Source organism: Manacus candei, unplaced genomic scaffold, assembly GCF_025592945.1.
Source record: "Manacus candei isolate 608988 ecotype Guabito, Panama unplaced genomic scaffold, ASM2559294v1 h1tg000026l, whole genome shotgun sequence".
In the NCBI taxonomy this organism is placed as follows: domain Eukaryota; kingdom Metazoa; phylum Chordata; class Aves; order Passeriformes; family Pipridae; genus Manacus; species Manacus candei.
In genome coordinates this window covers 465,978-482,407 of record NW_026138074.1, presented here as the reverse complement: position 1 = coordinate 482,407, position 16,430 = coordinate 465,978, and the positions used below count along the sequence as shown (strand labels likewise).

The 16,430-nt window shown below is 40.4% G+C and overlaps 1 protein-coding gene across 2 annotated transcripts in view; it reads left to right on the top strand.

The window, feature by feature from the left end:
• The first annotated feature begins 247 nt into the window (after positions 1–247).
• The window catches only part of BBS9 (Bardet-Biedl syndrome 9), a 289,085-nt gene continuing 272,902 nt past the window's right edge, over positions 248–16,430 (top strand). For both annotated transcript variants that reach the window (XM_051789144.1, XM_051789143.1), the window contains exons 1-5: positions 248–489; positions 1,508–1,628; positions 6,459–6,609; positions 7,779–7,843; positions 9,902–10,015. In XM_051789144.1, coding sequence (XP_051645104.1) covers positions 1,517–1,628; positions 6,459–6,609; positions 7,779–7,843; positions 9,902–10,015 — 442 coding nt within the window. In that variant the 5' untranslated portion in view covers positions 248–489; positions 1,508–1,516. The remainder of the gene's footprint in view (positions 490–1,507; positions 1,629–6,458; positions 6,610–7,778; positions 7,844–9,901; positions 10,016–16,430) is intronic.

Genomic DNA, 16,430 nt, shown 5'->3' with positions numbered 1-16,430 from the left:
GCACAGGGAAAGGGTGGAGGGAGGGGCGGAGAGAGGGGAAGAGGCGGCTGGAGCTGAGCCGCCTCGAGGGCGAGAGCTTCCTGTCAGGGTCTTTGAAAAAAGGAAAAGCACAAGCTGTGGGGAGGTTAGTTTGGTTTTTTTTCCCCTCCTTGCTCAGGAAACTCTAAAGGAATGCCTCTCTTCCTCCCTCTGCACCACCCCCCCCCCTCGCAGAGGAAGAAATGATAGAGCCCAACGGCCCGCGGCGCCGCTTCCCAAACTACACTTCCCAAGCTCCCTCCTGGGCGGGGCGCGGGGCGGAGCGCGGCTGGTGCCGGCCGTAGGGAGAGCAGGATGCTGGAGATGGCGGCGGCGGTGGAAATGCGGCTGTAGCGCTGCCGCTCTGTCTCTCTGTGCTTCGCCTCGGGCCGCGCCTGAGCGAGGAGCACCTGTGAGGAAGCGGGGCTGCCGCCCCGGGGCGGCTCGGACTGCGCTGTGCCTCCCGCCCAAGTAAGCCCCCGCCGGGCTCTGTCTCCCTTGTCCCGCTCCACTGGGATGTGTGTGTCCGGGGCTCGCGGCGGTGCTCTGGGTGCCGCACAGGGGCTCCGTGAGGGAGGGAAGGAGGGGTGTGTGGGGAGGGCTGTGCTGTGCCAGCCCGCACTCGGCGGCAGCAGGTTGCCTAGCGGGCATAGCGACGGGAGCCGCCCGAGGGAATAAAGAAGTGCTTTAATTTTCTGGACGTCGTATCCTTTAAAGAGGAAAGGCGCGGGCTTGCAAGGCTGCGTTTGCTCCGAATCCCGTCCTTTTTCCTCCTTCCCGCTGGAGCTGCTGCTGGCTGGATGCCCCTCGGCTCCTCTGCGGGCTGTGGGATCGAGTGCGTCCAGGTTCATGGACACGGGCTGTGAGTTTTGAACTAGGATAACGTTATTGTCAAGCCGCCTACAAAAGGATTAGTCTCCTCGCTCCCTCCCTCCCCCATTCTTAAAATAACAGCAGGTAGGGAGCAGAAAAGCTGATTTGTGCCCTGCGTGACCGAGTTCTTTAGTCGTGTCACTAGAGCATCTTCAAGGCGATTACCTGGTGGAGGTTTTGATGATGTCTGTTTATGCCTTCGTTTACTTTTCTAAAAATAAGTTCTCTTGCAGAAGATTTGCCTCATATTTTTTTTTTCCCTACACTCCTTGGTACCAGAGAACCTCAGTTCTGTGACTTTGAAAACTTCTTATTACTTAATGGTTGTAACAGAAGACTTTTCGCATGTTTTTAAAAAGCTGTTATTTTGTTGCATTTTCTTCGCGTAACTAGCAGATTCTGTCACAACTAATTTCACTAATGACAAGAAGGTTCCGAGGGTGGTTTCTTGAACTACGCTGGAGTTAATGTTTATTCAGCTCACACTAGTGCAACGTGAAGCTAAGAGTTGTAATATACTTGATAAAAGCTGTTGCTAACAAAGGAGAAGTTGTTTGTATAAACAGTTGTGTATATATTAGTATACACTTTTGACAATGGTTTGTTTCCTTTTCAGTAAAGAAGAATGTCTTTGTTTAAAGCTAGAGACTGGTGGTCCACCGTACTTGGAGAAAAGGAAGAATTTGACCAAGGCTGCCTGTGTGTTGCTGATGTTGATAATAGTGGCAGTGGACAAGGTAAATTCAGAATTATGTGGTTGCTGACATGTAAGCCACTCAGCTGCAAGATTGCTTTGACCTGAAAGCTTGTTAGCCAGGCTAGTTGGCTAGTTAAAGTCTGCTATCCTTGTAGGCTTAAGAAGACAAATTCAGTGCTCTCTGTCCTTTTATATTTATACGTTTCTAAACATGTTAATCCTTGCTTGTGTTCACTAGTAATTTCTCTCATGTCTTATTCTCTCAGTGGTAGATATCTTTAAAATAAAACATTTTCAGTTAGTCATGGAAGCAAACATGTTCCAAGCTGTTGTAAAAACCTAAGGGAAAAAAAAAAAAGGAAGGTAAGAGCTAATAAGCTAAGAATTTAGAAAAACAAATAACCCTTTTAGTCTGGAAAATAAGTGACAATTGCAATAAGTGACTCTGCTTGAGTAAACCCTGCTTTTCTATGTAGTCATTAATAATGTGAAATGGTCTTTGCTGTCAGGGAAAGTTTTTTGTGTATATGGTTTTTAAATTAATAAATACACTCATGCTCACCTTGGAGCTCTGTTTTTGCTCAGTAAAGCTACTTGAGTTTGATTTCATTACTACCATACTCTTCTAAAATTATTTTAATTATTTTAATTTTAGATTGTCCCTTTACAAAAGAATTTGAATAAAGTTGAGCTGTTAGTTACTTGGTGTACAGCCTTTTTCAGTGGAAATTCATAGAGTCATTTAGGTTGCAGAAGATGTTTAACGTCCAACAGTTAGCACTCTGTGTTCACTATTAAACCATTTCATTAAACACCATGTCTACATGTCTTTTAAATATGTCCAGGGATGGTAACTCAACCACTTCCCTTGTCCGTTTCTTCCAATGCTTTTGGTGAAGAAATTTTTCCTAGTATCCAATCTAAGTTGTACCTCCAGACCCTTCACCAGCTTTGTTGCCCTTCTCTGGTCATGCTGCAGCACCTCAGTGTCTTACTTATGGTGAGCTGAATACAGTATTCAAGATGCAGCCTCACCAGTACTGAGTGTGGAGGCACAATCACTGGCCTGGTCCTGCTCACCATACCATTTCTGATACGAGCCAGGATGCCATTGGCCTTATTGGCCACCTGGGCACAGCGTTGGCTCATGTTCAGCTGGCTGTTGACCAACATCTCCAGGACCTTTTCCACTGGGATGTTTTCCAGCCACTCTGTCCCCAGCCTGTAGCACTGCATGGGGTTGTTGTGACCCAACACTTTGACATGTTGAACCTCCCACAACTGGCCTTTACCCATTGATTCAGCCTGTCCAGATCCTGCTGTAGTGCCTTCCTACCCTCCAGCAGATAAACACTCCCACCTAGCTTCATGTTATCTGCCAGCTTATTGAGAGTGCACTTGGTCCGCTTGTCCGGATCATCGATAAAGACATTAAACAGGACTGGCCCCAGTACTGAGCCCTGGGGAACAGCACTTGTGATCGGCCACCATCTGGATTTAACTCCGTTCACCACTAACCTCTAGGCTCAGCCATCCAGTGACTTTTTTACCCAGTGAACAGTGCACGAGTCCAAGCCACAAGCAGCCAGTTTCTCCAGGAGAATGCTGTAGGAAAAGGTGTCAAAGGCTTTACTAAAGTCTGGCTAAACAACATCCACAATCTGTCCCTCATCCACTAAACTGGTTGCCTTGCCATAGAAACAGATCAGACAGGTCAAACAGAACCTGCCTCTCATAACCCATTGTTGGCTGGGCCTGATCCCCTGTTTGTCCTATATGTGCTGTGTAATGGCACTCAAGATGATCTGCTCCATGACCTTTCCTGTTACTGAGGTAGGGCTGACAGGCTGGTAGTTCCCTGGATCCTCCTTCTGACCTTTCTTGTAGATGGGTGTCACATTTGCTTATTTACAGACAGCTGTGACCTCTGCAGTTAGCCAGGACTGCTGATAAATGATAGAGGTGACTTGGTGAGCACTTCCACCAGCTCGTTGGATCCCATCCAGCTCCGTAGACCTCGGTGTGTCTAAGTAGCGTAGCAGAACGCTGACCATTTCCCTTTGGATTATGGGGGCCTCATTCTGCTCCCTGTTCCTGTCTTCCAGCTCAGGGTGCTGCATAACCAGAGAACAACTGTTCTTCTTCTATTAAAGACTGAAGCAAAGAGCACTAAGTGCATTAGCCCTTTGTCACTGTGTTCCTCCCTGTATACAATAAAGGATGGAGATTCTCCTTGACCCTCCTTTTGTTGCTAGTGTATTTATAGAAACATTTTTATTCTTTTATGACAGTAGCCAGATTTAAGTTCTAGCTGGGCTTTGGCCTTTTTGATTTTTGTCCTGCATAACTTCAGGACATTCTCGTAGCCCTCCTGAGTGGGCTGCCCCTTCTTCTGAGTGTCATCATCTCTGCTTTTTTCCCTGAGTTCCAGCCAAAGGTCACTGTTCAGCCAGGCTGGTGTTCTTCCCTGTAAGCTCATCTTTTGGCACACAGGGACAGTCTGCTCCTATATGTTTTAAGATTCCCTTTGTGAAGAATGTTCAGCCTTCCTGGACTCCTTTACCATTCAGGACTGCCTTTCAAGGGACTCTCTTGACCAGTCTCCTGAATAGGCCAAAGTCTGCCCTCTGGGAGTCCAAGGTAGCAGTTCTGCTGAACCCCCTCCTTCCTTCTCTGAGAATTGAAAATACAATTTTGTAATTGCTGTGCCCAAGATGGCCTCCAACCATCACAGCACCTACAAATCCTTCTCTGTTCACAAACAAGTCTGGTGGGGCACCTTCCCTTGTTGGCTCTCTCACCAGCTGTTTCAGGCAGATATCTTCCACAAACTCCAGGAATCTCCTAGATGCTTTCCTCTGCTGTATTTCCAGCAGACATCTGTTAAGTCGAAGTCCCACATGACAACAAAGGCCAGTGATTGTGAGATTTCTCCCAGCTGCTTATAGAATATTTCGTCTGTCTCCTCATCTTTGTTGGGTGGTTTATAACAGATTCCCACCATGAAAGGCCTTGCTGGCCTTTTCCCTGATTCTTACCCATAAACACCCCTATCATCACCATCATTGAGCTCCCTACCATACAGGGCTACTCTACCACCTTTCTTTTCTTACCTATCCCTTCTGAAGCATTTATAGCTATCCACTGCAGCCCTGCAGTTGTATGGGTCATCCCACAGTTACCATGATGTTTCTGTCATGGCAACTATGTCATTATTTTCTAGCTGCACAGCAGCTTCCAACTCCTCCTGTTTGCTGTTCATACTGTGTGCACTGGTGTAGAATTGCGTTATTGATCCTGCTGCCTTTTTTTGTGAAGTCTTAATTCTCTTGTGACTGTTCTCAAGCATTTCTGTGGTTTCTAGCACGTTGATAACCCTTGAGCCTTTGCTGCCATGTAGGGCTCCATCCCCTGCCTCCTTTGAGATGGCAGATGGAAGGATCTCACTAGCACACCATCCCTTAAACATTGGCATGACACCACCAGGCTTATCTCTAGTGATCCTGGCTTTCCCCCTTTCCTCCTTCAAATGCAGTTTATAGCTCTCTAAACAAGACCTCTAACTCCTGAGCTAAGATCCTTTTTCCCCCCTAAGACAGATGTACACCATCTATTGTCCACTGGCTTGGTATCATTGTCAAAACCCCCAAAATTCTGCTGGAGTTCAAAATAGTCTTTTCCTAGAAGGAAAAAATAATTATATAAAAGCAGGACTTAAAACAGTGTTGTGGGAATAAGAGTCTACTGGTTTATTAACTTCCTCAACATTACATTTTCTCTTTGTTGATTAGACTAGGCTCTTTTTCTTCCAGCGTTCAGGAATAAAAGTTAATCAATTGCTTAATGTCTAAAGCAGGTGAAAATGTCCTCACCTAAACTTAAGTATTAATAAATTAATACATAGAATGGATTTAGTTTACTGCTGATGGAATCCTTGTTACTGAGTTCAGGAAAAGATGAGTGGGGAGGGCAGTCACTATTTTCTGAATGAAGGACTTGGAGCGGGCAAGGTTTTTTTGTGGCTGAAGAAGAAAGGAAGCAACCAACTGTTCTGAGCTTTTAATGTGGGATCCTGTGGAACTATGCAAAGTCTGGTCAACATGGTTTAGGGGTACTTGTAAGGCTCTCCTGACTTGTGGACAAGTTTTACTGGTTTTGATTTTGATCTGCATTGATATGATGACCTATATCTAGAGGAAGTAAGTATTGACAACCAACCTGAGTTGTTGATTGTTATCATGAGAGACACCTCTGGGGTTTTTTTCATTAATAGTTTTTTGTTATTCAGCTAACAACCAAATGACCACTTGTTTAAAATACCAATTCCAAAAAACCTCTAATGTAACCATTTGCTTCATCTTTGAGATAATGGATCTGTCTCAAGAGCAGGTAATCTCAAGGCCTAGCTTTGTTGACTTGGCGCAGTATTTATCAGGCTTTAGTTTGCATTTGGATAAATGCCGTCGACCCCAGTTTTAAAACTCCACACTTCTGCTGGTGTGATATGTGTGTGCACAAATCCAAGATGTATAAACTGAAAGTTTGAAGTACTCTTCAAAATGAATGAGAGTGTTTAAGAATTGTGGACATCAGTCTAAAATGATGGAATAGCAACAATGGTCAGTGCCACCACCATGATAATTGTCATATTGAATCCTTTGCTGACAAATGTTCATGAATCTGCAAAAGAGATAATTGCTTATCTTAACCTAAAAGACAGAGCATAATCAACATTAATTGAATCATGTCAATATACTATCTTTTTTAGGGTATTATTTGAAACACTTCTGCAACAAACTGAATTCCACATGCACTACTGTATTGCGTAGTATCCTTTGTGTTGGTTTGTTTGTTTGTTTGTTTTTTTTAGATAAAGTTATTGTGGGCAGTTATATGGGATACCTCCGAATCTTTAATCCACATCCTGTGAAACCTGGAGATGAAGTACAGCCTGAAGACTTACTCTTGGAAGTGCAGTTGCGAGAACCAATATTGCAGGTGGAAGTGGGAAAATTTGTTTCGTAAGTAAATGGCTGGCTATTATGTTTTTTTAAAGTTTTAGATGTGATTTTCTTCCTTTATTTTGGAGGGCAAGTTTCCAGTTTTCAGATGGACAACTATTAATCACATCTATGTGTCCTGTAGTATGCATTTGATCTGCTTCTTACATCATCTTGATATGAGAGAATTTTTACTTAAGGTATATATGGAGGATAATTTGCCTGATACTTGTACAATTTTTTAGGAGCATGTAGAGCAGGAAAAACTTTATATTGAAAGTTATCTTTTAAGGTATTAAGAAAACTTGACTAACTTGTTATGATCTAAGATGTAATATTGGCCAGTTGTTTTAGTTTTGATAGAGGACAGAGGACAGAAGATCTTTATTTCCAAAGAATTTAGTGGAAATAGATGGCCAGGTAGAGGAAAGATACTATGGCTCTAAGGAAAAGACCTTACATTTATTTGGCTGTAAGGGAATCTACTTAGAAGAACATTATTTTAGAATTTAGTTCTTAAAGGATGCATTTGAATTTTGAAATTGACTTCTAATACTGCATCATGAACTTTATTTTAAAAATGAGAGAAAAACCTGTACTAAACATGGGAAAGACTCATGCTCTGAGACCAAAGGGCACAAGCTGGAAGGCCTCCATCCGTTGGAAATTGTTCTTTTATTCAAGTACTCATGGAGTGACTCTGTGTGGGAATTCCAATACCCTACTCTGTGAAATGAACTAAAACATTTTCTAGAGTTACAGCACAGGTACTTTCCCTGCTGGAAGTATTGCTTGGGTTCAGGAAAGAAATATGTGAGTGTTCAGTGTTCCATGCAGCTAGTACAAAAGTGAATTTTTAAAAAAGTAGTGTCTGTGGTTGCTGAATAAGACTTGTTTGGAGCGGTGATCCTCATATCATCCTTCCATGAAGCACCTTGTTTGAAATGAGTTTCGAGCTAAACTGGGTTGCTCTTGATATTTAAATCTGAAAATATGTCCCTAAAGGATTCATTTTGATTTTGAAATTAACTCAAAATACTTCAGCATGAATTTAGGAAGATCAGTACTTTTTTATGCTAACATCTAGGTCCACACATGAAAGCAATTTCAATATGTTACTTGAATTTTATCCTGTATAAATTTTACTTCGAATTGATCTAAAAATAGTGGTTTTTTACCCTTCTTTACAGTGGTACTGAAGGACTTCATCTGGCTGTGTTGCATTGCCGAAAACTCTGTGTATATGCTGTTTCAGGTTAGTTTACAGATCCAAGCTTTCCAGTGATTTTAAGTGTATTCTAAAGTTTGGATTAGGGTAATGGTAAACTTGGTATATGCAGTGTCTGCTCATTATCCCTGAATATCTGCAGTCATATTCTCTCATTCAAACTCATGTATGAAGAGGAAACATCAGTAATTAGGTCTAGATATTTCCCAGAGGTTAACAGAGGTTTACTGATCTGCTTAGTGGCTAACATGCTGTGATGTCTGTCATAGTCTGTGGTTGGTAGTGACTGTAAACTAGTTCTCATTACGGTTTTAGGACTGGATATTACTGTTGAACATGCTAATGAACAAGTGGTTGTATAATGCCAACTTACTTAGCTCTTTAAAAATAAATAATTACAACTATTTCTGAAATCAAAACTCCAGGTAATTTCTTAAAAAGCCAGAACATTGGTAAGGTAGCCCATGAGAAGACAGAAGGTTAATACTGGTAAGAAGGTGAAACCACTATGTTTTTTCTTATATCCTCTTTCCTCTACTGCCTTTGGCTGGAAATTCTATATGATGTGTTCTCTCTGTGTGAAGAGGCAAGTCACAAAATACCTATTCTGTACATTGATTTCTGTCTTCTATATGCTTAGAGCAAAGCACAGATTTGAGAGATCTATTAATTGTACACTCATCTTCCAAATTCAATAGGCAACATGGCATTGTTAATTTTCTCTGTGCAGGGACATCTGTGGCTCCTCTGTCATTACAAGAGCATGGTTTTCTTGTAGGAGCAGCTTGCTTCCTATTCACAGCCTTTTAGGCAAATACGTTACAAACACATGCTCTATTTTCAAATTCTGTTTGCCTATCTGGAGACACCTGTAAAAATGGTCTTTGTTGAGAGGTGCCACTTCAAGATCTACTGCAGTTTTCATACTTTCCCTTCTCTGTAATAGTGCTTATGTCTTAGGATTGTAACCTACCAGTACAATTTTTATTAAAATAATTTTTTTTTGAAATTTGCATTCAAGGCATACAACAGCAAGTCTAGAATTCTTTTCTAGGTATAATTTGCTGTTTGGTCTGCATGGCTTAGTAATAATAAAAGTAAAATTTTGCAATCCTTAATAGACTTTTCATACTGATCTGTAAATATGCATGCTTTAGTGGTAATTTCTGACATCTGAATGGATACTCTCAAACAAGCTATCATTATTTCTTTATGCTTCCATGGCAAATTACATTTTCATAAAGTGGAATCTTTACTTGCTTTATACGTGGTACCGTATCTGTTATTCATAATAAAATAACTATGCTGCTTCTCCTTAACAAATGAAAGCATACTTCAGGGCTGACTGAAGTATGGCCTGGATGTTTTATTAGAGGCAGAATACACAGACTGACAACTTTCTAACTTCTTTTTCATCAAGTGTTGCTGATTATCTAGTTACTACTCAGCCAGGGCTTTTCCCCCTCATGTCTATTCCAATCTTTTCCCTAACATGGGTGTGATTTAGGGGTAATTGTTTAAAAGCTATATTTGATTTTATTTGGAGAAATTGCTAGCATAAGCTACAAATCTTTCATAACATGTTGTTAAAGGCAGTGTTGAGATAATCTTTGTATAGTAAAGCTGTGGTAGGATTCAGCTTATGTATCACTCACTCAAAACACCTTTTTCCCAGCTGATGTGACTATTGACAGAGGTTTGTTGTTTTTTTTTCCTGCTTGCTAATATTAGTCTTTAAGTATTACTTTATTCACGAGGTGAAAACTTTTGATTCTTAAAAGGTGAGTTTTAACTTTAGTTTCCTTACAAAGACTTTTTGAATTTCTTCTACTTCCCTGAAGGGGTCAGGAAGTTAAAATTCATGAAGACCTTTTTGGAGAATGTGATGTATATCACAAAATTATTTTTGTTAGCATTTATTTGTCTTTTATCTTTGCATCATTGATCACAACAGGGTGAGCCTCCACATCTCAAAGTCACTAGGATTAAGTTACAGTTTTTTCAGGTTGTTTACACTGGTACTCCTTTACTTCTTCCACAATGTGTGGATCAAAGTAATAAATATATACCCTTCATTTTTTGTAGGAACTCTGGGAAATGTGGAACATGGGAACCAGTATCAGATTAAGCTGATGTATGAGCACCATCTTCAGAGAACTGCTTGTAATATGACTTATGGTCCATTTGGTGGTGTAAAAGGTAAGGTCCTTGTTGTATATTCATTATCATTAGTTGTTTAACTACAAACTTAAAGTTTGAAAGGCGACATGATGCTGCTGTCTAGAGGGAAACCTCTTTCTATGAATGGTGGTACCTTTTATCTGAAGGATATTGAAAATAATTGAAGTTAAAATGAGGCAAAGAATATTAAATGCAGAATAGTTGTTTTCTCACACTTTGAACTGGAGAGGAATTTTCAAGGCTAACATTGATTTTAAAAAACATGACAAAATTCCTGGCTCTTCCCTTGTGAAATACTTTAACATCTAAAAATAATTGTTTTCTTCTGTGCTTCAATTCTGTTTTGCTTTTCTGCACTTGCTTATCCTGGACATGTTAAAAAGTTAACATCTTCATTTGCTGAACCTAAAATATCCAGTGTCTTGAAAGATATGTTATGCAGATTTCTAAAAAAATACTTATACTTCTATTGGAAAAATGTAACAGTGGACAATAATATTTATGCTGTGTTTGTAGATTTCAGTGAGTTTAATAGATATCAGTTTTTTTGAACTTGTGGATGTTTTTGTGTTCCAGTGTGGAAGCATTTAGATTTGCTTTGCACAACATCTCTTTCTGTTCAGAAGTGAAGTTTGCCCAACAGTACTGGGGTGTGGCAGTCATCTACAAAAGTAGTGTCCCTAAATTGTTGGCAGAGTGATAGTCACTTCCCAAGGCAGAAAGTCTTCTGGGTCAATATGGCAGATATGTGCAGACAGTCCCTCAGTTTTATGGCTGTAATAACCTTCTAGTAATAATGCTACAATGCCTTACCCTAAGCTCACGCTTGTCCCTGGGCTTCAATTCAGCTGACCAAAATTTGTACTGACTGAAAAGATTTTCACTTACTAATTTCTTACAACCACCTTGGGGAAAATGGTCAACTCATGTGGGTGAGAAGGTACTAATGATATGAGTGTCTTGAGAAGTGAGTGTATAGGGCATGGGCATATTCCTGTTAGCAGCAGAAAGACATTTTGGAGGTTCCTGAATTTGAGAAGAGGGAATAATGTGCTTTCTGGCATAGTGGAATTGCAGTAACAAATGTATAAGGGATCATAAACTAAGCATTGTGAGTGTCTGGAATATTTCAGGAAAAATAAAACAAGTACCCTGCAGTTCTGCAGAATAAACTCTCTGGATTTTTGACATACATGTTTGTTTACCATGGAGGTCCAAATAGAGGTCTGACCACCAGCTCAGACCTGTCTCATGAGCTGTGGTGGACGCAAGTAATGTAACGAAGAAGGTGTATTTGCAAGCTAGGGAGACAGAAGGCACTGTTTACCTTAGAACCTACTCAGCCAGCCAAACACTTTTCAACACGTGGGATGGTCAAAATGGGGACCAATCCTGACAAAGCAGCAAGAACAGCAGAGGGAACTCTGGTAAGTTCTGCAAACTTTTCTTAGTTTTCTAGTAACACTTCTGTGTTAGCATGTCAAGCAGCTTTCCTTTTCCTTTTTTCTTCCCCGTGTTTGAGTTCACAAAAGTATGTTTATTGCTGTTGGAAAAAGAATGATCTCAAGTCATAAATGAACAAGAAAGGCAGAAATTTATATGATGTAATGAATAATACATCATATTGTAAAATCAAGATGCTTTCTGTTTAAGACATAAATCTAGGAAAATTATAGTGAATGTTCAGGTATTTGATAGAAGGCTATTAAGGCATGTATTGAAACATCAGAGAAATTGGCAAAATGGACACTGGCGAAAGTTCTTTTTGAGAAACGAAAGAATATTCTTCTTATTTTGTAGATTTCCTGCACTGAATACTCTTTTTTATGTGGCTTTCCTGGACTGTTTGATTAGATTTCCTGTCAAGGATGTGCTTTTAATCTTGTGCAGTGAAACTATTTCAGGTTTTTTTAGTATCATCTTTAATATCGTGTTCTCTCCTTGAGGTTTAAGAGTGACAGTATTGTGGTTTTATTTCCATCTTGCAAGACCATCCTGAGTGAACCAGAATGAAGTAGTTAATTTTAGTAAACAAATGCCTGTCCGGGTTTGGCCTGCCATGCTATCTATGTGTATCTATGTTTGGCAGATGTTCTGGGGTGCCACTGAGAGTCTGTAAATAAATTAGCATTTTTTTTTTACTATCAGCCTTCTGCTAGCTTCCCTGGAATTCTTTTCAGGCATCTGCTAACAGTCTCTCTCACCTTCAGTGATGGTTAATTCATGATGGTGGCGGTGCTGTAAGCGTGCAGCAGTGAGCTTGCTTTGCTCACAGTCTAACTTCTACACCCCCTCTGGAAGCAGACTAACAAAAGGTTAGGGAGAATTTTTGGATTTATTGCCTGCTGTTACTGCTGTGACTAGTATGTGTCTCATTGCTATACTCAAGCATCCTTGAAATAACGTGAAGGTGAAAAAGGCACTTCACAGGTCAGATTTACAAAGCTACTGAAGCAGACACAGGAGAATGGCAGTTGAGCAAGAAGAAAGCATAAGTACAGGGAAAGCACACTGGGGGAGTGTTGGGGGGGAGGGTGTGTGTTAGTCCCCCAGGAACATGATATTTTGTCTGAGGAAGCAAAGAATGCTGCAGGAGTTGACACGGAGCACTTGATCTATGAAGTTGCTCAGTCCTGCTCAGATTTCTCTTGATGAAGGTTATGCTTTTGGTCTTTTTTATGGAGCTTTTAATCCTATGTCTTCAGTGGTAAAGAAGCTCATTCTGCCCAGCCATATGAGTTAACACTGACAAAAGGAAAAAAGGATTGTGTTTGGAGTCCTGAGGTGTATGGTCAGGTAAAGAGTTAAGTCAGGACCCTGAACTTTAGGAAACCAAATTTCCAGCTCTTAAAGGGTTAAACTGCACATCTCTTTGGCTGAAAGGTGATGGAGATGTAAAACATACAAAGTACAACTGTCACTTCTCAACTGTTGATTTTTAGTCTCTTGTATTAAGAAAAAAGCTCTTATAGATTTCTCTGTGGAGAGAATTGTGAAGTAAATAAAGCTATTTTGTAGCCTACTTGCTAAATTTCATTCTTGCTATTGTCTTCAGATTAATGATTTGATCTATGAGCAATTTTCACATATGGAAGAATTGACACAGATGTTCTCATAACAGGAACAGATGAAGGAAATCAACAAACTCATTTATTTATTCTCATAATAGAAGGTCAAAACCTAAATTAAAGCTATTAAAACTGTGGAATAAAAAAGCCAAAGACTGAAAAGTTGACCAGTGGCTTGCATAGATTAACAGTGTGCATTTTTCTTAAAAGTAGCAGAGTGTGAATTGTGGTTGTCGCCACTAGATGGTCCTCTCGTTACAGTTGTTGGTTAGTAGGCAGCATCTCTAAAGCTGCATTTGTCCTTGAACTGATTCTACAGGTGTATTTACTGCAAGACTTAAAAGCACTTTCTGCAAACCTCTATAGCTAAAAGTGTTTTATTGATGGAAACAAAATGTATTCTGTTGGCTGTCGAACTTTAGCAAAAAGGAGAAATGAACTTGACCCTTACTTTCAGCACAACTCTTAAAAGGCCAGGGATGTGAGAAATAACAATGAAACCCTTATAAGTTTAGCTGGAATACTAAACAAAGCTAATGGAAATGTTTAAAAATAGTAAATGGAAAACACCTAAAAAGATGAAATAAAAGTCAAGCATAGTGTAGTCAGGGCTAGTTGTGAGTTACAACTTTAAAATCTACAACTTTAAAATCTGTGGCAAAGGAAAGGATTATAATGCAGAACTTTACATTTCTTTGCTGCTTTAGATTTAAGTTTGTTCCTTGCTGTCTCTGAACACTAATGCTAAAATGTAAACAAAAAACTATCAAGAAGGGACATAGGAAGATCAACTATTCATTTTATATTTAAAAAAAAGTGTGTCGTTAGCCCAGACTTTCAAAAGTAGAACTTAACTTTTAAGACATTGCCTTTGTTGTTTAGAATGCATGTCTCCTTTCCATATTTCTGAATCTTCCTCATGATCTTAGAGGTATAAGTTGAGTTCGTCATCCAAAACTCCAATTCTAGCATATGAGTTGTTTTAGAAACGATGATTCATGATAAAATTATGAGTCAGTAGTGCTGAACACTGTTTTTTAACCAAGTGAACTCTTAACCTAGCCACAACATATCACAGCCCTTAAGTAATGAACAGATTATAAACTTTATGTTTTACTTCAGATATAAAATTTAAAGAACTCGAGTGTACTCTACCTTAAGCTCTTTTAATTTTTTTTTTTAAGAAAATGAAGGTAAAAAACCATATATTTTTCTGATTTATATTGTAGCCTTACCTATGGTGAGGACTCAACTCTATAAAGATTTTACTTTATATAAACCCATGTATCACATAATTTTTATGAGGTCAGGTTATACTATTATGGCATCATGCAATTATGCCACCAGAGGTTGCTGTGCTAACAATTCAGCTTTCATTATATGAAGTGATGTCTGCTGATAGTTTAGAGTATCTTGGAAAGTATTTTCTGGTTTCACAGCTGTAGTATGTTGTTCTGGGTCTTTATGAGTCAAATACCAATGACTTGGTATTTGACTCAAGCTCATTATTTAAGATGATGAGCTCATTAGAGAGGTTAAGTTTGGAGGCAGCCTGGGCTGTAGCAACTATGCCCTGGTTGTGATCTCAAGGTGTGTGGGCCTGGTGAGGCACCAAGTCAGGACCCTGAATTTTGGAAGAGTGAATTTCCAGATGTTTAAGGAGTTGGTGAATGAGATCCCCCAGGGAAACTGTCCTTGGGGACAAAGGAGCTGACCAGAGCTGGCAGCTCTTGAAGGACACTTTTCTTAGAGCGCAGGGCTCTCCATCCCAATCAAGCAAAGCTGGCCGGATACTAGCATGGATGAGCAAGGATCTGCTCCTCAAACTGAGGAGTAAGAAAGAAATGCACAGCCAGTGGGAACAAGGACAGGTGACCTGGGGAGAGTACAGGAACATGGTTCAGATGTGTAGGGATGTGATCAAGAAAGTCAAAGCACTGATGGAACAGGACTTGGCAAGGGATATAAAGAATTACAGAAAGTGATTATGGAAGTACATAGGTGAGAAAAGAAAGGCAAAAGAGAGCCTACCCCCTCAATAAATGACAAGGGAGAACTGGTAACAAATTTGGAGAAGACTGAGGTACTCAATGAGTTCTTTGTCTCAGTCTTCACTGACAGGTTTCCTAGATCTCTCAAGTCCCTGAACCTCTAGTGGGAGTTGGGGGAGCAAAGTCCCTCCCACTTAAGTGAAGAGCAGGTTTGAGACCACCTGATGAAACTGAATAGCCACAAGTCTGTGGAGCCTGATGACAGGTATTCCACCCAGGGTCTTGAGGCAACAGACCAATTTTGTCAAAACCACTCTCCATTGTATTTGAAAAGTCATGGCAGTCAGGCAAAATCCCTGGTGACTGGAAAAAGGGAAACATGTCTCCTGTTTTTAGACAGAGAAGGAAGGAAGATCCGTGGAACTACAGACCAATGAGGCGCTCCTCTATGCTTGTGAAGATCATAGAGCAGATCCTCATGGAAGCAATGTTAAAGCACATTGGAGGTGACCTAAGACAGCCAGCATGGCTTCAGTAAGGGCAAATCTAGTGGCCTTCTATGATGGAGTGACTGCAATGGTTGAAGGGAAGACTGACTGATGTCATCTACCTAGACTTCTGTAAGGCCTTTGACATCGGCCCATGTGGCATCCTTATCTCCAAATTGGAAGGACATGAATTTGATGGATGGACTATTTGGATGATAAGGAATTGGCTGGATGGATGCAGCCAGAAAGCTGTGGTCAATGACTCTATGTCCAGGTGGAGGCTGGTGAACAGTGGTGTCCTTGAGGGACTAGTGCTCTTCAGTATCTCCATGAATGATGTAGACAGTGGGACTGAGTGCACTCTAAGCAAGTTTGCAGGATGACACCAAACTGTGTGGTGTGACTGACACACCTGAAGGATGGGATGAAAAAGGAGACACTAGTTTGGAAAATGCCTCTTACTTCTACATTACCAGTTTCTATTGAATGAATTAGGGCTCAGCTAGCTTATAGCTGTTAGCCTAAATCCTTCTACATATTCTTCTTGTGCCTGACTGGTCTTAAAAGGAGAGATTTATTGATGTGGAGCCTGCTTATAAGCAATGGTGGTATTATGCTTTTTGTAGTGAAAGAAAAGTGCCCTTATTGCTGCTTTGAAAAAGTGTGCAGATCAGGCCACAATTTCATTCTTTGCCTTTCTTGCCTTCAGTCAGATTGTTGATTTGTGTTTGAGGAAAGTATACGCAATAAATTTCTACTGACGTGATGAAGAGAGTGAAGAAGTGCTTTAAAGCGAAAACAAAACCACTATTACTTGAAACTTAGGCAGCTTTACAGATTATCACAAATTTCCTGTGGTCAATTGTGCGTTAGACTGAATGGTGGG